The sequence below is a fragment of the Littorina saxatilis genome, linkage group LG13 (genome assembly GCF_037325665.1).
Source record: "Littorina saxatilis isolate snail1 linkage group LG13, US_GU_Lsax_2.0, whole genome shotgun sequence".
NCBI classification, from domain to species: Eukaryota; Metazoa; Mollusca; class Gastropoda; order Littorinimorpha; family Littorinidae; genus Littorina; species Littorina saxatilis.
Window position 1 is genome coordinate 6,385,464 of NC_090257.1, and position 19,887 is coordinate 6,405,350.

The 19,887-nt window shown below is 43.0% G+C and overlaps 2 protein-coding genes across 3 annotated transcripts in view; one reads left to right on the top strand and one right to left on the bottom strand.

The window, feature by feature from the left end:
- Window positions 1-7,218: 7,218 nt before the first annotated feature.
- The window catches only part of LOC138945937 (uncharacterized), a 67,134-nt gene continuing 54,465 nt past the window's right edge, over window positions 7,219-19,887 (bottom strand). The window contains exons 1-5 of one of the 2 annotated variants that reach the window (XM_070317468.1): window positions 16,517-16,651; window positions 13,000-13,485; window positions 11,592-11,762; window positions 9,352-9,960; window positions 7,219-8,769 (exon numbers count right to left, since the gene is read on the bottom strand). In XM_070317468.1, coding sequence (XP_070173569.1) covers window positions 8,266-8,769; window positions 9,352-9,960; window positions 11,592-11,762; window positions 13,000-13,485; window positions 16,517-16,528 — 1,782 coding nt within the window. In that variant the 5' untranslated portion in view covers window positions 16,529-16,651 and the 3' untranslated portion in view covers window positions 7,219-8,265. Of the gene's footprint in view, window positions 8,770-9,351; window positions 9,961-11,591; window positions 11,763-12,999; window positions 13,486-16,516; window positions 16,652-19,887 lie in introns of those variants that run through there. The other variant, XM_070317469.1, reaches the window with a different exon arrangement.
- Window positions 18,092-19,887, top strand: part of LOC138945948 (uncharacterized) — a 3,424-nt gene continuing 1,628 nt past the window's right edge. Inside the window, exon 1 of the mRNA XM_070317485.1 lies at window positions 18,092-18,371. Within this exon, the coding sequence (XP_070173586.1) occupies window positions 18,336-18,371 (36 nt within the window). The 5' untranslated portion in view covers window positions 18,092-18,335. The remainder of the gene's footprint in view (window positions 18,372-19,887) is intronic.

Consider the following 19,887-nt stretch of genomic DNA (forward strand, 5'->3'; position numbering starts at 1 on the left):
CTATATCTCTTTCTCTGTGACACAGACGCGTTCGTGTGTGTGCAAGTGGCTCGCAAAATGGAACATGGCAACTAACCACAACAATCCTTTTGTGTCATAGTTTTTGGAACAAATGCTCATATCGCAAATGAAGATGGTGACTCGAGATCTGCTTCATATATCCAACGTCACAAGCAGCAGCGTGTGCGTTTGTAAAATACATACATGTCAAACACACTCGATGTCTTAACCACCCCCCCCCCTCCAAGGTTGACCTCTTAAACCTCAGATGAGGCTCTCAAATCTACGTTTACTTTTGGCGTGGCAATCCAGAGAGTGCAGTGGCAAACGCGTGAACTCAACGGTATGACTGCATTGCAGCATCCTGTCATTAATCACTCGAATGATATCAATGTATTTTTTGAAGAGGTTTTGAATCAACTAGAAACTTTTTGGGGGGACACCTTTGGAACAAATGTGTGTGAGGGGGGGTGGGCAAGGTTTTATACCCTATACACTGATTTTGACCCAAAGTAGGGTGTGGGCGTTTGCTCAATACATAATGGGTATTTAAAAGGTAAATTACGGTACTAGTACCCGACTGCATTGAACTGTTACAGAAGTATCGCTGTGGTACTTTCGCCCCGTACTGGCTTGACCTGCAGGGCGGGGAGCTGCCGGCAGTGGGACACGAGACAGCTGCACGTGCCTGTGGTCACTGGACTGATGAATGCTGCGCCCCTACCCATCAGATAGCCGTCACTGTCCGCAACTGTGGCGCCTTCTATCTCTATAAACTGAAACCACCAGCTCGCTGTTCTGATTCTTTCTGTGCAGAACGAATGAACAATTAATCTCTAGATCTGTTCATTGATTACCACTCTGCATGACACGTCTTGGCGTTAGTGTTGTCTGGCTTTGCGTCTCACACACACGCACACACGCACGAGAGTTCGCCAAATGCCAATGCAGAATTGTTGTACTGTCCACGGGAGCTGGCGCTGTGTGTGTGTGGTCAGCAGCTCACAGCTGGTAAATGGATTTTAATACATATAGATAGTGCATTTTGAACTATACTATTTTAGAACATGCTTTGATAGTCAGGAATATCACATCTGCTGCTGGGAAAAAAACCTGTTTTGCCCAACTCTGATTAGTAGTATTTGTTTTGTTTTTTAATTGCGGCAATTTTGAAGGGTTCTAAGAAGAAAACAATTCTCTCAAAATGACGGGGTGTATTGCTTTGAAACGTTCAGGATACTATGCCTTCATACCCCATTTACTTTAGCTTAAATGTAGGATCGTAAAATGTCATTGTTAAGATTTTATGCAATCTTCCAGAAGGAGTTTTAAAATCCGTCACAGGTGTGTCGACTTGCATAAAAAAAAATATCATGATTTCGCATTCAGAGGAATGATTGACACAAGGACTCTGGGGCTATGCAGTATTGGTCGTAATAGTTTTCATTCATCAACAGCTTGGTGACCAAAAACCGATGTGGTAGGATGACCACACACACACACTAAAATACTGAATAGACTATAACACACACTGTTTTACCCCCCCCCCCCCCCAAAAAAAAAAAAAAAAAAAAAAAAAAAAAAAAACACCCACCACCCGTTTTCTTTGGATACACACACTTTAACTACATACGTGCCGACGAAATGTTGATCATTGCTTCAATACTTTGATGCTGTTGCTTGAATAATAACCAGGTAAAATTAGTATTTCGGTGTTCAGTCAAATGTTAAAGTTTCTACCACAGACATACATACATACGCACGCACGCACGCACACACAGACAGACAAAAGTTAGCATCGCATAGGCTACACTTACGTGAGCCAAAAAGGGAACTGCTGAACTGGATCACACGGGTTCACGATGGCTCAGGGGTAAGATAAACCTCGCAAAAAAAATTCTTTGAAAATTGCTCGCTCTTTACTGAGGGCACCTAAGATGATCTCAAGCGGTGAGTGTTTAAATGAAAGGGTGTTTGTACTGTGTGTAAAAGCCTGACAGTATCTGTAATGGTTTACGGGAGGCTTACTGTGCCCTTAAAATAATGTTTTGATATCGCTTGACGCGACTTTTTTTGTTGTTGTTACTGTTCATTCCATATCGCCGAGCTCGTGCGACGTTCTATAATTATACAGTTAATGCTAATGCATTCCAGGTTACAAAAGCGTTTATCTTTTTATCGTGCCATCAACAACAAAAGCGTTCATCACAGGGGCGGATCAGTTGCTTTGTAAGGGGGGGGGGGCACTTTGAATCGAAAGTGAATGTGATGGGCGCGAAGCGCCGGAATTTGCTAGGGGGGTCCGGGGGCATGCCCCCCCGGAAAAAAATTTTGCCCAAAGAAGCAAAATGGTGCCATCTGGTGCCATTTGAACTTAGAAATGGTCATAGAATCAGCATAGAAAAATCTTTTTTTTTTCTTCTTCTTTTTTTTTTTGTTTTTTTTTTTCGGCGGGGGGGGGGGGGGGGGCACGTGCCCCCTGTGCCCCCCCCCCCTCGTCCGCCCCTGCATCATGTTGATCCTTTCAAGTAATGAAATTCGCAAACCACTTACATTACTGGTTTGTTTTCTGTGTATTTACGGCTGTTGGCCTTACACGGAATTCTGCAAAAAAACAACTTTTAGGCTGGTTTTGAATGGTACATTGTTCGGTGTTTTGTGTGCATGACTTTTTCAGCGATTCAATCCACTAACAATACAAACTACACAGCCATAATCGGATATAGGAGTCATTTGATGACGTGTGTGTGTGTGTGTGTGTGTGTGTCTGTCTGTCTGTGCGTGTGTGTGTGTGTATGAGTGTGTGTGTGTGTGTGTGTTTGTGTGTGTGTGTTTGTGTGTGTGTGTGCGTAGTGGCGTGCGTACGTGCGTGCATGCGGGAGTGTTTCTGCGAGCACGACCGATAAGTGTGCTAGTGCTGTTGGAGTTTGTTGGCTCATACTGAACTCTGTGTGTGTGTGTGTGTGTGTGTGTGTGTGTGTGTGTGTGTGTGTGTGTGTGTGTGTTGTGTGTTTGTGTGTTTGTGTGCATGTGTGTTTGTGTGCATGCGTGCATGTTTGTGTGCGTATTTGCATGTGTGTTCGTGGGTGCGTGCGTGTGCGTGTGTGTTTCTATGTCTCAGAGGAGAGAGAGAGGGGGGATGGGTGGGGGGGGGGGGGGGAGAGAAAACGAGACGGAGAAAAAGACAGAAAAAGAGAAGAGCAAAGAGGCAGAAAGTTAGAGATGGCACCAAAAGGAATCATTATTCAAGCAGACACACGGGCAAGAAGACAAGCACGCAGACAGAGACGTACTGAACACAAAGTTGATACAGAATAATAGTGTGTGTGTGTGTGCGTGTGTGTGTGTGTGTGTGTGTGTGTGTGTGTGCGTGTGTATATGTGTGTGTGTGTGTGTGTGTGTGTGTGGGTGTGTGTGCGTATCATAGTGTGTGTGTGTGTGTGAGTGTGTGAACGCGCGTGCGAACGACCGTGCGTGCGTTGTTGCGTGCGTGCGTAACGTGCATGCGTGCTTCTTCTTCTTCTTCTTCTGCGTTCGTGGGCTGAAACTCCCACGTACACTCGTGTTTTTTGCACGAGTGGAATTTTACGTGTATGACCGTTTTTTACCCCGCCATTAGGCAGTCATACGCCGTTTTCGGAGGAATGTGACGTGCATGCGTACGTGTTTTGTGTCGTTTGTTTTTCTTTGTCTTTTTATTTCTCAGCTTTACATATACTGCAATGAATGTTCAGATTCACTTGTTAGCGAATCAAATAGGTGCTAAACAGAAGAGCATAATACAAAAGTACAAAGTTGGACCATTTTACAAAGTTGGACCATTTTACAAAGTTGGACCATTTTACAAAGTTGGACCATTTCACAAAGTTGGACCATTTCACAAAGTTGGACCATTTTACAAAGTTGGACCATTTTACAAAGTTGGACCATTTCACAAAGTTGGACCATTTCACAAAGTTGGACCATTTTACAAAGTTGGACCATTTTACAAAGTTGGACCATTTTACAAAGTTGAATATCAAGTGCGTCCAACCATTGTGACACGGCATTGAGATTAAGACACCGGCTCGTTTTCCCCCCGAGTCCAAAAGTAGGTCTTAGAAGCTAAATCATATACTTGTACAAGCAGCTCTAATCTCAATGCGGTAAGGGTCGGCTGTTTGCGGACAGAAACGGTCAGACAAGTCAGATTTGACCACAACAAGAACACGAATATGTCTACAGGAAGATAAAAATGGACAATGACAATGGTGACTTTATCTGTAACTTTGGCATGGCAATATTTTCTCCAGAATGAACTCCCGTTTCTTCTTCCATTTCTTCAATTTTTCTGTGTTCCTTCTCCCTTTCCAATTTTTTTTATTCTTCTTTTTCTTTTCGTTATTTCTGATTTTTTGTAACGTCATTCCGATTTTTTCTCTTTTTATGTTCGGTCTTTCAAATTTGCATTACTCTCTCTCTCTCTCTCTCTCTCTCTCTCTCTCTCTCTCTCTCTCTCTCTCTCTCTCTCTCTCTCTCTCTCTCTCTCTCTCTCTCTCTCTCCCTGTCTGTCTAGCTCTCTCTATCACACACACACACACACACACACCATCGTAGGTACGCCCCCCCCCCCCTCCGCTCCACAGGCCCTTACACACGCACAACAACAAGGAGCACACGCACATGAAAATTAAAAATAAATAAAACAAATCAACAACCATTGTTTTATTGTGAATTATAAATCACAATTTCTCATTAATGCACACACTATAGCAACCACAGACACAAATTTGACAAAACTTTCTTTCTTTCTTTATTTGGTGTTTAACGTCGTTTTCAACCACGAAGGTTATATCGCGACGGGGAAAGGGGGGAGATGGGATAGAGCCACTTGTCAATTGTTTCTTGTTCACAAAATTTGCCCCAGGGGCTTGCAACGTAGTACAATATGTAGAGGTTACATGCCGAGTCTCAGTGATTATTAAAAATAATGGTCGAAGTTAGCGGATCATGAAAAATGCGAGCTTTAGCGAGCTTTTTCGTGACCGCGAACTGAGACCATTATTTTTTATAATCACTGAGACGAGGTGTGTAACCTCTTTATTCCTCCTTTCTTCAGTTATTCAAAGAAAAGAGGAGTTTTTTTGCGAAAGTTTGATCGAATCCTATTCTCTCAACCAGTCAACCTGCGCAGGCGATCGATTAATGCGCGGTTGTATAGTTCCGTGCAAATCATTCCATTCTGTTAACACTTCTTGTCAGTTTTCCTATTTTGGGCTAAAATCAAGTACACAGATATGCTGTTATTCTGCTGTGGCGGCAAAGGCAGATATTGTGTGTTCTGTATATGTTTTGGTATCGGTTAGGATAATGTTCTTTCGTCAAATGGGACTAGCAGACGAACTTTTGCACCCGTGTTCCAACGTTAAAAACTGTATGAAGTTAAGTTTTCTGGGGAAAATAGTGTATGAAACCGCTTTATGTTGTTTAAATTGATGAGATGTGTGCATTTGGTTGCGTGTGATCTGTTTATTAAATGAAATATTGTTGAAAACTGACCGTCGGATTGCAGTCTGTTGTCGAAGAAACTGAGTGAAAAGAAGGGGAACTACTCTTGTCGCTAGACAAAGTATGAGTTACTTGCCTTGGGAAATTGCTTGTGATGAACGTCTGATCTAGATTCAGAAAACAACCGAACTCATGGATTTTATATGGAGATTCATGTGTTCAGGCCTGTAGTTGTTAATTTAAATGCAGTATGTTTGTATTGTTTGCTCCAGAGATGTATACTTCGTACATTAGAGCGTTCGGAACTTTTCAGTCGCAAAAAGTAGTACCGAAACAGAACAGCTTCTCAACCCATTGCACTATCGAGGATTCAGGCTGTTGCTGGGTCGTTATTTGTTTGGTTGCTGGGTCATTATCGAAAAATAACTACCCCTACAAGTTTACAGAGGTAAAGAAGCAGAGGGGGGAATAAATGACCTTACTGGGAGAATGCAAGTTTCCAGTACAAAGGACTTAACATTCCTTACATACTGCCTAACTAGAATCTTTACAACAAGAGGCGAAGCCTTCAAGGCTCACGTAAGAAATAGACAAACAGTAACACAAACTCAATCACTCCGTCACACATACACACCCACACACACAGTAAGCTTAGGTGACGACTGTGCAAGAAAGAGAGACACTACTAGATCTAGATCTGTCTGTGTCTGCATGTAGCCTACTTACAGGGACACGACTGCCAAATAGTCTCGGCCCGCTCAAAATAACAATGACCGAGACCACACACACCACGCGAGAGAGAAAGACTACAGGGAGGCATGCCGTCATGATGCATTAATTGACGTCAAACACTTTTGACCGTGACGTAATCTTATGCGAGCTTTATTCATAGTCTTGGATAACCACTCACACATAGACTCGGAAATGTTAAAGTTTCTACCACAGACATACACACACACGCACACACGCACACACGCACACACGCACAGACAGACAAAGTTACGATCGCATAGGCTACACTTACGTGAGCCAAAAATTGACTATATTCTAAGCACACATGCACACACACAATAATAATATGAACAGTACCTGTGCAAACAATGTCATTCTTTGGTTAAAAAAATATATATATTTGATTAATGCTTGTATTACCTTATCCCGTCAACCTAATGTGACAGGGGAGGCTACCGCTCCTTTCACAGCAGACTCTGCACCCGAGTTGTTGGCCTTTAAAGTCAACACCCGTGGTTTGTGGAAATCTGTTTGTGATAGGGTCTGGTAGTTTTCGATTGTCTGTATGTTCATGGAAACCTTCGGGTTTGCATAACAGTTTTTATAGGGCTAAGAAATTAGCCCTAACATTTTCAATCCTGTTTGATTGCACTTCGCTTCCCGAGGTGATCGCAGTGTTTCGGCACTCGGTTACACTAAGGTCAAAAATAAACGATGTGGGTGGTTTTTTTAAGACTGAAAGCATTTTTAGACATGGAAACTTTCTTTTTAAAATTAATAGCAAATCGCAAATGATACAAATCGCTGACAAGATGTATTTAGGTGCCTTAAACAACTTAGTCAAAATAGACCCCATTCTCGACATGTTAGTCTTTTAAAACCAAATCACAAAATTGAACAAAAAAGTGAAAAGATGTACTCAAATGCCCAAAATAATTGAGTCAAAATAGACCCGCACTTATCAACGCTGAGAGGTATTAATATGAAAGGTTTAACAAGATTATAACGAAAAATACCATCATGGCTAACTCAGGACAGAACAGGTGACATTACATGAGTATAGATGTATACAATTTGCACAAGTGACCCTCCACCACGAAATGAGTTGCATGTCACCTCGCGCGGTTCTGCGCTAGGCTATAAGTCCCGGGACTGTCTGGTAACAATGTGAGGGTCACATTAGTCACAGGCTTATAACTCAAACAGTTTTCGATCTTTTCTAAAACGGTTTTCACCACTGGATAGAGCATAAAAAACTCTTTAGGAAAATGTAAAAATATGAAAATCATGCAAAGGTGACATGTGACTCATTCCGTGGTGGAGGGTCACCCTGGTATTGTTTCCAATGGAATGTACAAAGACTGCTTGAGGATAGAGAAAAGAACGTGTGCACTTGTGTCATCAAAGACCAAGAATATTCATCAAAATTAAAAGTTTGGTTAACTGAATAAACTTAAAACTTTCGATCAGCAAATCAGCAAACGCTACAGCTTTACAAAATCTCGGTCATGCTAATGATATGTTCTCTTAGACTTCTGCTCTCTCATAATGTTATCAAAATAATTAAATTAATAATCGAACTCATCATTTATCTCACCATGCCACACAGACGCTTCGGGTATACCCAGAAATCTTTCTTGGTGATTACTGGTTACAAATGTCAATAAATTCCTTTGCTTTTAAGTAAAGAGCATCAACGACCAACAACAAAAAAGAAGCTTAATTCGTGTTTGTTTGTTTGTTTGCTTAACGCCCACCCAACCACGAAGGGCCATATCAGGGCGGTGCTGCTTTGACATATAGCGTGCGCCACACACAAGACAGAAGTCGCAGCACAGGCTCCATGTCTCATCCAGTCACATTATTCTGACACCGGACCAACCAGTCCTAGCACTAACCCCATAATGCCAGACGCCAGGCGGAGCAGCCACTAGATTGCCAATTTTAAATTCTTCTATAGGTATGACCCGGCCGGGCTTAATTCTTGTCATTACAAGAATAATGTTATCATAATAAGAAAGCGAACGTTGCGCATTCATGATTTCCCTAGAGAAAGTCTACGCGTCTGGTTTTACGTTTCAGCCCCTGAACATCATTCCAGGCGTAGTCGTATCTGTGTAAAGCGGTCTGCACTACAGCCTTGACTCGGCTAGCCTGACTGAAAGTAGCCCGGCGCATGAATACACTACAGTTTTTTCGAACCGCTTCACTGACTTCCTCTTGGGTGTCATTCTTTCCTAGAATCTGATTCTCCCACGAAGATGTGTCGTGTAGCTTTGACAGAAATGCGTAGAAGACTACACATTTTCTTTTCCTTTCTGGTTTCAATGCCAGTTCGTAGAGACCTGGTGCGTCATCTTCGCCGCCAAGCATGAGCTGCTTCTTTCGAAATCCTCCCAGGCCATTTTTTGAGCGCGGTTCCCATTGGCTCTGATTCTGTGCCGGACAAGTAAGGGAAATAACCAGAGTCCATGGTGACCAGGATAAGTGTTTCAGAGTGAACGCCCTTGGTGAGACATTTTCCCGTTTCAACAGAGCCTCGGGGTCGACCTGAAACAGTGGAAGTAAACATTTTTGTGATTATTATATTTTTTGGTAAATGCTTTTTATGTCAGACACTTTTGCAACAAGCACCTACCAATGCAGGTCATACACACAGTTTTAAAAACAGTTTTTGTTTGTGTTTGCTTAACGCCCAGCCGACCACGAAGGGCCATATAAGGGCGGTGCTGCTTTGACATATAACGTGCGCCACACGCAAGACAGAAGTCGCAGCACAGGCTTCATGTCTCACCCAGTCACATTATTCTGACACCGGACCAACCAGTCCTAGCACTGATCCCATAATGCCAGACGCCATGCGGAGCAGCTACTAGATTGCCAATTTTAAAGTCTTAGGTATGACTCGGCCGGGGTTCGAACCCACGACCTCCCGATCACGGGGCGGACGCCATACCACTAGGCCAACCGTGCCGGTTTTAAAAACAGTGTGTGTGTGTGTGTGTGTGTGTGTGTGTGTGTGTGTGTGTGTGTGTGTATGTGTGTGTGTGTGTGTGTGCGTGTGTGTGTGTGTGTGACGTGCGTGTGTGTGTGTTTTCTTTTCTTTTCCTTATAATAAAATCAAATCTATACCTTGTAGATTTTCTCGTTCAATGGTTCGCCAAAACCCAGCTCTTCGTCATCAGAGGCGTTTCCTTGTCCAAGACAAGCGCTTGTTGCCCCTCTCCTCAACGCTGATTTCTTTCTGGGGTTTGAACGCCGTTTTCCCTCACTGGTACCCGCACAGACAACTGATTCCTTCAGACTCTTGGTCACCCTGCCGCTCTCTTTCCCTCGTCTGGTTGGGAGAGGAAGGGTTTGTGACTTTCGCAGCGTTGGCGATCGTGTAGCCTGTGCCGTGACGTTGTTAGCAGAGGTTGATGACGTCACTGGTTTTTGTGCGCTTTTCTGGACGCCTCGGACTGACACGTAGAAGGACACGTTTTTCTGTTTCAGTCTCAAAGAAGAGCGACGTTTCAGAATGGAGGCTGCCTCTTCTACACTTTTTTCTGAAGGCGACGTCACATCGTCGACGTCAAAATCATCGTCGTCATCGAAGTCTCCGCCAGGTGGTGTGGGCGGCCCAGTCGCGTCATACAGTGGCCGCATGACGTCTTCATGCTGACGTAATGATGCAAACACCCGCACCATATCTGACGTAAGGCAGTCGTCTGGACGGCAGAGCATTTCTTGTTCGAATTCCTGAAAAGAGGAACAAACGTTTCTAACCAATACATATGAAAAATAAAAAAGTGATGAAACGCATGCCCCAAATTTTCCAATTTAGCTTTTATTCCTGAAGGCACTGTCTCATTAGGCAAAAAAATAATAGGTGTGGTTACGGTAACATAGCCAAAAAAAATAGGGTAGGTAGGTAGGCAATCACTTTTTTTTTTTAAACTTTTTTTTATAATGTGTACAAATTAAACCTACTTAACAGGGAAATATGTGTGCGACACGGGCGCTTTCGCTTTCATTGCGTTTTTTGCACTCGTTTTTGTTTTTTTGTTGTTTTTTTGTTGTTGACAAATGTAATAAAAAGTTATAGGATCGGCCCCTAAAAATAGGGTAGGTCGGGTTACCGTAACCACACCTATTTTTTTTTTAGGCCTTATCTTACTCATACAGTAGCCGAGTTATTATCCTGTAGGGAGGAGTTTTCTCGTCAATACCGCTAGCTGTCAACTGGTTTATATGATCAATCTTAAAATCTAAAGCTTGTTGAGGTTAGCTAATTTAACACCTCGAACTAAATTTTCCAGCATAATCAAAACAAATTTTTAAAACAAATAATCTTTTAACAAAAATTTAAAAAATAGTAACGTTCACTTTTTGGTAAGTTGTTTCTTGTTTTCCATTTAAAGGCACAGTAAGCCTCCTGTAAACCATCACAGATACTGTCAGGCTTTTACACACAATACAAACACCCTTTCATTTACACACTCACCGCTTGAGAACATCCTAGGTGCCCTCCGTAAAGAGCGAGCAATTTTCAAAGAATTTATTTTTGCGTGGTTTATCTTACCCCTGAGCCATCGTGAACCCGTGTGATCCAGTTTACCTTTTTCACAATGTAGTCGTCATATCAGTTAGTAATTTGAATGCGACTCGATGTGAGCTTATCTGCAATAGCACGTTATTATGTACCTTTGACTATGCACGAAACAAACCGCTGTGGTTCACAAGAACTCTAGCGATGGCTTTTGACTGTTCAGAGGAACTGGCGATAGGCATAAACCGTCGTCTGCTACCAGAACCACGACGGGCCTTGCGTGACCCTGCTTCCGGGCTTTTCTTTTTTCAAACTTTCAAAACTTCGAATTTTACTGATCTTGTCTTGATGAAAATAGAATTCTTTATGATTTAAGAATGTGTGTGTAACAAGCTGTCAATTTATTATTTAGATTTTAAAAGTTAGGTCTAGCGCCAAAACGCACCACGGTCCGAATGTCTCTGAGACAATCCTCAAAATTAATTCTTTAAAAATTGCTCGCTCTTTACGTAGGGCAGGCACCTTGGATGTTCCCGTTTGGTGAGCGTTCAAATGGAAGGGTGTTTGTACTGTGTGTAAAAGCCTGACAGTATCTGTGATGGTTTACGGGAGGCTTACTGTGCCTTTAATTTGATTATAAACTATATTTATGAATATGTGTGTGGGTGTGAACAAGGCACATCAAAAATCCATACTTTGTCGAGCAAAATTCTAAGCCTGGGCAGATCTGCACAGCTTTGCGGTTACAATGGTGTGTATTTTATCAGCTGCTGTTACGTATTGCTCAAAACAGCAACATCCATTTCCATGTTCACGCTGTTTGTCACACTATGAACATTACCTCCAAACACTGGGGTCCCACAAGATGGCTGACAATAGCTGTGATGACGTCTCTCATTTCCGGGAACTGTTCCAGGATCATGTGACATCCTTCGGTAATTTCCGCCGACTGTCGGTAAAACTCGTGCTCCCATTGCCGGATTTTCACCTCAAGGGCAAAGATTTTCACATCCTGATGACAGATAGTAAAATAAAATGCCGATTGACAAGGAAGACACAACGCGAAAAGACAAAAAAGGACGAGGCACGAAAACCTTGAAAATACCCTAAAACATCATCCTGTTCGTGTGGACAGTTGAACTCTCCGTCTCACATCTGACCAGGGGCCCGGTAGCTCAGTTGGTAGAGCACTGGACCTGTGATCGGAAGGTCGCAGGTTCGAATTCGGGCCGGGACGGACACGGGTCAACTTTATGTGCAGACCCAGAGACGGAAGCCATGTCCCACCCCCGTGTCATCACAATGGCACGTAAAAGACCTTGGTCATTCTGCCATAAGTGCAGGTGGCTGAATACACCTAAACACGCAGACACCTGGGTAGCGCGACTCCGTTGCTGCTAGCTTTCCACTGGGAGGAAGCGACCCGAATTTCCCAGCGATGGGACAATAAAGTAATGAAAATGAAAATGAAATGAAAATGAAAATGAAATGAAAATGTTTACACTGGATAGGAACATCCCTCCACTTGGGCACGTGACGCAGCGAGTGTAAATCTGGTAAGACAAAGCAAACCATGTAGTATTCTGTTTATCCTACATACTGTACCTACGTGTATTTTACTAATAACGTCCCGCAGTCGAGGCGTCCTAATTGAAGACGCTTCTTTTGGAACCTCGATCACTTCCAAAAACTCGTGCAATCTTTGACGTCATAGCAAAGAAACGCCACTTTAGTAATTGTAGCATGAGGTGTAAGTTCTTAAAAATCTTCAAGGTAAAACAGCAGGCGCAAAAGTGTTTTCATAGTGATGTTTGTCTCGGTGACTTTGGCATCATAAGCAGTAAAACAAGCAGGTCCCTTCCAGACTAGATTGACACGACCTCATTTGCATGATATACATACGTGTGATTTGCACGACTTTATTATCTCATGAGTGGTCTCTCTCACGTATGTAGGATAAATACACATTCACACATACCCCAACCTTCTCTTTCTCTCTCTCTCTCCCCCCACCCCCCAGTCCCACCTAGAGCAAACATATAAATACACTCTGATCCAACGCAACCACCACCCCCACCCCCGTTTTCAAGACCTAAACAAATCAGGTCTTAAAAGCCAGCTGGGGTGTCTTAAACCAGAACGCAGAAAGGGCGTAGGACTTAAAGCGGGGGTAGGGAGGGGATCTTACAAGTGGGAATAGTGTCGATAATCGGGGTGGGGAGGGGGGGGTCACTGCACACAAGGCATACCATCTGTGCCAGACACCTCGCCTCCACATGTGCGTGTATCAGTTCACCCGAACCTGGGTGCATACCATAATGAGTCCTCGTGCACCCAACGAGGACAAGCGCACGCCGTGACCTTGGTGTCCATGACAACGACCCTGCCTTTCTCAGGACGAGCTCGTAGCAGTGGTACACCGAGCCCCATCGCAGCGGTGACGCGCTGTCCACGAACTGGGTCAGCTCTGTGACGTCATCTGTAAAATCTATCCATTTTATCCCGTAGTTTTTCGCAGACAGGTTTCCGGAGGCATCCCCATGAGCAAAGATGGCGAATCGAGTTTTGGAAGAAGAATTTAGAGAGAGAAGATGACGCAGTAGTTGTGAGTCCATACAGCGGATGAGATCTTTGAGGTATTTTCTTGAGTCGGGGCACAAAGCTCCGTAGGCACCGGCGGTGTTGAAAGAAAAGACGACCTCCAGTGGCGGCGTGTCATCCATGTAAAAAGAGTTCTGCAGAGAACAAACAGGAAATTCCATAATTATTATGCAGGACTAGAAACATATGCCTGTACAGCGAATGTGTTTGTTTGTATGTGTTTGTGTGTGTGTGTATGTGTGTGTGTGTGCGTGTGTGTGTGTGCGTGCGTGCGGCGTGCGTGCGTATGTCCGCGCGCGTGTGTGTTTGTATTTGTATGTGCGTGCGTGCGTGCGTGCGTGTTTGCGTGCGTTCTTTTGTGCGTGCGTGCGGGCGTGTGTGTGTGTGTGTGTGTGTGTGTTTAGCAATCCTTATTAATATAATGAAACCGGAATAGGGAGGTTTTCATCGTATCTGTTTTCCAATAATTTGAATACAATAGTTTCTACTATAAGTTAATCACTATAATACATGTATCAACAAACACCGACCTTCAGCTAGGGTGCCACTCTATACACTGTGGGATTAATTAATGTGATCTATACCAAAGCAAGGAAATGGAAACCTTGGAACATTACACAATGGACCAACTCACTGAATTCGAAAAATCATTGTAGGATTTAAGATTTAATAGGCTTATGTGAGGGCTAATAACTAATTCCTCAAGCAATATTAATGACATACGATACATGCCTAGACTTGCGGTGACCTTATTATTATGATTAATGTTCTACTGCTGAAGTAACACATCCAAAGATCTCCAGACTGCATGATACACATTTTCACATAATTATACACCATCTAACACACAGTCACTTAACTTATTATTATATCGGTCACTTCAGCGAAATCAATGTAGCAATGTAAAGCACAGACGAACACTATTATGAATGAGCTAATTCGAATATAATTATGTTGATGTCTTTTCGTAAATGCCTTTGCCAGTTAATTGCACCACAAGGCAAATTTGACCAATTAGGACTGCTAAGTAATTTGCAATGACATTGTGATAAATCGGTCTGGCCATTGAGTTTTTTATGGCAGAATATTTTAGAATATTAGTTAGTTAATTGGTAGTAAAACCGTTGTTTCTAATATGTTGACTGTCTACAGCAGACATTTGTCGTTAAAGAATAAGACCATTAGCCACCAGCGAATGTTGACATCATCTTTCAAACAAAAACCGAAGCTATAACGACAATAAGAAATTAAAAGCGGACAAACACTCAAGTCCTTAATGGCTAAAAACCGAAGGACTTTAATATTAATTTTACCACTACAATAAGAAATTGCCGCCATTTTGGCTTTGCCTGTGACTGAGAATTTGCTTTTCTGTGGTGTTTTCACGTGAATATGTATTATAAACAAGGAAAGTTTTACTCTTCAAAAAAACTCAAGCAGATATTTAATGAATATAAATAAATAAATAAATACGTAAATAAATAAATAAAGGAATAGAAATATAAACTCTCACGCTGAATCAAACACCTTCCTACTTAAAGGCACAGTAAGCCTCCCGTAAACCATCACAGATACGGTCAGGCTTTTACACACAGTACAAACACCCTTTCATTTAAACACTCACCGATTGAGAACATCCTAGGTGCCCTCCGTAAAGAGCGAACAATTTTCAAAGAATTTATTTTTGCGTGGTTTATCTTACCCCTGAGCCATCGTGAACCCGTGTGATCCAGTTTCCCTTTTTCACAATGTAGTCGTCAGTTAGTCATTTGAATGCGACTCGATGTGAGCTTATTTACAATAGCACGTTTTTATGCACGAAACAAACGGCTGTGGTTCACAAGAACTCTAGCGATGGCTTTTGACTGTTGAGAGGAACGGCGATATGCACTGATAAACCGTCGTCTGCTACGACCCTTGCGTGACCCTGCTTCCGGGCTTTTCTTTTTTCAAACTTTCACAACTTCGAATTGTACTGATCTTGTCTTGATGAAAAAAGAATTCTTTTATGATTAAAGAATGTTTGTGTAACAAGCTGTCAATTTATTATTTAGATTTTAAAAGTTAGGTCTAGCGCAAAAACGCACCACGGTCCAAAAACATTTTGATAATCATCGATTCACGGCTATCGCCAGTTTACATCGATAGAATGAGACACGAAGGGAAGTAACTCATGTTTGACCTGAGTTCAGGATGGGTCCAAAAAGTGTTCGAGACAATCTGCAAAATTAATTCTTTAAAAATTGCTCGCTTGTTACGTAGGGCACCTAGGATGTTCCCGTTTGGTGAGCGTTCAAATGGAAGGTTGTTTGTACTGTGTGTAAAAGCCTGACAGTATCTGTGATGGTTTACGGGAGGCTTACTGTCCGGGCGTGAATTCCGGTATTCATAACAGCCGTACAGCACCAAAACGAGGCGCCATTGCTGTTGAGGCCAAGTCCATGAAAATAAATTCTTGTAAAAATTTCTCACGCTCGACAGAAAGCAGCCAGGATGTTCCCGTTCGGTGAGCGTTCAAATGGAAGAATGCTTGTACTATATGTAGACGCTCGGGGAGCTCTGTGATGGTTTACGGGAGGCTTACTGTGCCTTTAACACGAAGATAGTAAAGACAAAACAAAACAAAATGATTTTGAAAAAAACTAACGAAGACGGGATCGAACCCGGCTTACCGGGCACTGAATGTGTGTGTGTGTGTGTGTGTGTGTGTGTGTGTGTGTGTGTGTGTGTGTGAGTGTGTGTGTGTGTGTGTGAGTGTGTGTGTGTGTGTGTGTTTGCGTGTGCGTGTGTGTGTGTGTGTATGTGTGTGTGTGTTTGCGTGCGTGCGTGCGTGCGTGCGTGTGTGTGCGAGCGCGTGTGTTCGCATGTAACGAACGTCATGTGCCTGTAACACAGACCTTCATTGCTTTAAACCACAGGCACAGGAACAACGCACGATAGGTCCCGTGTTCTGTACAACCACGCTTTAGGGTAATCTTGTAAAGCTTTTGTTTCTGTGCCTGTGCTTTAAAAAAAAACAAAAAACGGTATAAGTGTAGTCGAGTGGCTGAGGCCGTAGCACCGTGGTATGTACGGCGGTCGATAAGGCAAAGCCGCTGTGCCCGCCGAGTGGTCGGATTGCCAGTACTGACACGAGAACGACGGAGTGACCATTAAAATACAAACCTGAGCCGCCATTTCAGTCTCAGCAAAGTCGTCCACGTCCCATATGATTCACACACATTCACACAAGCGTGTAACTCCACACAAGACCGACAGAACACAGTAACAGAGAAAGCTGACACGTGTGTATCAGCTCACTCACAAAAATATATGCCGAGTCTGCAACACGCCCGCCAGGCAAGGGACACAAATCCTTAGTCATGCGATGGCACTTTGCCGAGTTGTCTCCCATCAAGCATGAGCAAGAGGTCGACACTGAATTTCAATGTCAACTTACAAGTACATGTAGAATCACATCTTATTATGAGATGCGCTCTTTCTTTCTATTCTTTACGTGCATGATGTGTACGCTCGTACAAACATTTAAGGTAAGTGTGCAGGTATGTATTTATAAATAAAAAATAAATCCCTGCGCCTTGAATATGTGCGCGCTATAAATTGCATAAAAAAAAATTTTTTTTTAAATAAATAAAAATAAATAAATAAAAAAATTAAAAAATTAAAAATAAATAAAAAATCCCTGCGCTTAGAACTGTACCCACGGAATACGCGCGATATAAGCCTCATATTGATTGATTGATTTACTATGTAGATAGCTATAAACCTACTACAGGTACGTAGGTAGAAAGGTAAATAGAAAGGCAAACACAGAGGCAGGTAGGTAAAATGTGGGTTGTTGTAGCTAGGCAGATAGATAACTAGGTAGGTAGGTAATTAGGTACATCGGTGATGAGCCTATTTAACTGTACTGATGAGTTTGATTACAGCAACGGAAATGACTGGCATCGGCGAATAAATCAAAATACCGACTTTTCATCTTATAAAGTGTACAAACAAAATTGGAATTCAATTATTTGGAAACACAAAAATCGAAAATTCTTAATTGGATAAATGTCTTTGATGACGTCATATTCGGGGTTTTTTGGTGACAGTTAAGGCGGCACTGTCAAACCCTCAATTTTCGATCAAATTGATTGACATTTCAATCAAGCAATCTTCGACAAAGCCCGGGCTACGGGATTGCATTTCAGTTTAGAACAAATTAATAAGTTTGGTCATTAAAAATCGCGAAATTCTAATAAAAATTTAAATTTTACAAATCGATCTAAAAATCATTTCATCTTATTCTTTATCATTTACTGATTCCAAAAACATATAGATATGTTATGATTGGATTAAAAACAAGATTGGAAAAGTAATTGAGTAGAGAAAAGCGTGTTTTCCAGTGTGGCGCATTACGCTACTGCGCTATACTGGCTTGCCACTTTCTGAGTTAACGTGTTGGCGAGGCCTGCGGGGTATAATTATAATTGACAACATTGTTGGGTGTTTACGTGAAAAAATGTCATTCGGTGAGTTCCACAGATTGACTTTATTTATTAATTTCGCGTCACGGGACTTGTTATTAGTGAACGTTGAATATGTGACCTCGGACGAACCGTCTCTAGTTTCGCTTATCAAGCCTATTGGTGCGTATACATATCCGACAATCTGAGCTGGCATTCAGATCTAGTCAAAGCATTCACTTACTCATAAAAATTGAGTCAGTTCTATTTTAAACAACCTTGTGGGTAAGTCTCACGGCGTACGCATCACTGACTAGAACACGACGTCTCCGCATAATTATCAACTACGCAACGTCTGTGGTGTGTTGGATGAATGTGTTACATTCTAGCCACCCAAAGGGGGCATTTTGTATTGAATTATTGTTTAAATCACTGTTGACTTTTAATAAATTGATTTCAACAAGTAAAATCAAGATGTGCTCACGTGGAGTGTTGTCGTCGCAGGCATATAGGCTATTGACACTGTTCGTGTGAACATGAACCTTCTTCGGAAACTCCCTTTCTTCTCAAAGGTATGTGATGTTTGTTTGTTTCAGCCTTCATGTACACCAAACACATGTTTTTAAACTTGTTCAAACTCACCAGCATATAAAACACTACGCAAGCTAGTTCGTTACATGTGTGGTTTACATCACGGCTAATCGTTAGTCACAATGTCAACGGGTTTATGGGGACAGATAAGCGATATCATTTCTTAAGAGGGATTTTACATTGTTTAAAGTGTGTGAACTATGTACTTGCCGTTATATGCACGGTTGTATTTGTGTGTGTGTGTGTGTGTGTGTGTGTGTGTGTGTGTGTGTGTGTGTGTGTGTGTGTGTGTATGTAGGTGTGTGTGTGTGTAGGTGTGGGTAGGTATGTGTGTAGATGTGGGTGCATGGGTGGATATGTGGGTGGGTGGGTGTGTTCGGGCGTGCGTGGGCGTGTGTGTAGATGTAGGTGTGGGTGGGTATGTGTGTAGATGTGCCGGGGTGCATGGGTGGATATGTGGATGGGTGGGTGTGTTCAGTCGGGCGTGCGTGTATGTGTAAGCGCGCGCGCGCGCGCGCGCGTGTGTGTGTGTGTGTGTGAGTGCGTGCGCGTGTGTGTGTGCGTGTGTGTGTGTGTGCGTGTGTGTAGGTGTGGGTGGGTATTTGTCTAGATGTGGGTGCATGGGTGGATATGTGGGTGGGTGGGTGTGTTCGGGCGTGCGTGTATGTGTAAGCGCGCACGCGCGCGTGTGTGTGTGTGAGTGCGTGCGCGTGTGTGTGTACGTGTGCGTGTGCGCGCGCGCGTGTGTGTGTGTGCGCGCGCGCGTGCAGTGCGTGCGTGTGTGTATGTGTGTGTGTGTGTGTGTGTTCTACGCGTAGTTGGATAATGCTTGTCTGACCATGAGTGTCTTCAGTGCCGTTTTCTGTACTCCGACTGCAGAAAGCCTCAGCCTGTTACCAGTTGCACAGAGGTGCGTTGCATAGAGCAAGCGTTTTGTTCGCGAAGAGACAAAAAGTTTTGATGTTGTAGGAAACGCTATGTTCGCGGCGAACTGTTCGCGGCGAACTCAATTCTACCCTCTCTACCTATTTTCAAGTAAATGGACCCATCTCTTCGCTGACAGCCGAGTCAATGCATGCATATTGGGGGCGATCATGCGAACAGTCGCTTTGTACTTGGAACAGCCCTCCCTACCCGCACTGACCAAAGTAGACGAGTCCAATCGCTTACAGCTCAGTCCATGAGTACATTTTAGGGGTGACGGTATGCATTGGCCCTCAGGATATCTGTGTGTGTGTGTTTGAGTTTCGTACCCCACGTGGAGAAGCAGGGCCTTTCCTTTTCTTTTTTTTGGTGGTCAGATTTGACAGTAAGATTTCTTGTCGAGTCGGTGGAAAAGTGTTGTGGTCTTCATTTCATTCAATAAAGGTGAATGTTTAGGAGTAAAAAGCCCGTGTGCGCGCTCTCTCTCTCTCTCTCTCTCTCTCTCTCTCTCTCTCTCTCTCTCTCTCTCTCTCTCTCTCTCTCTCTCTCTCTCTCTCTCTCTCTCTCTCTCTC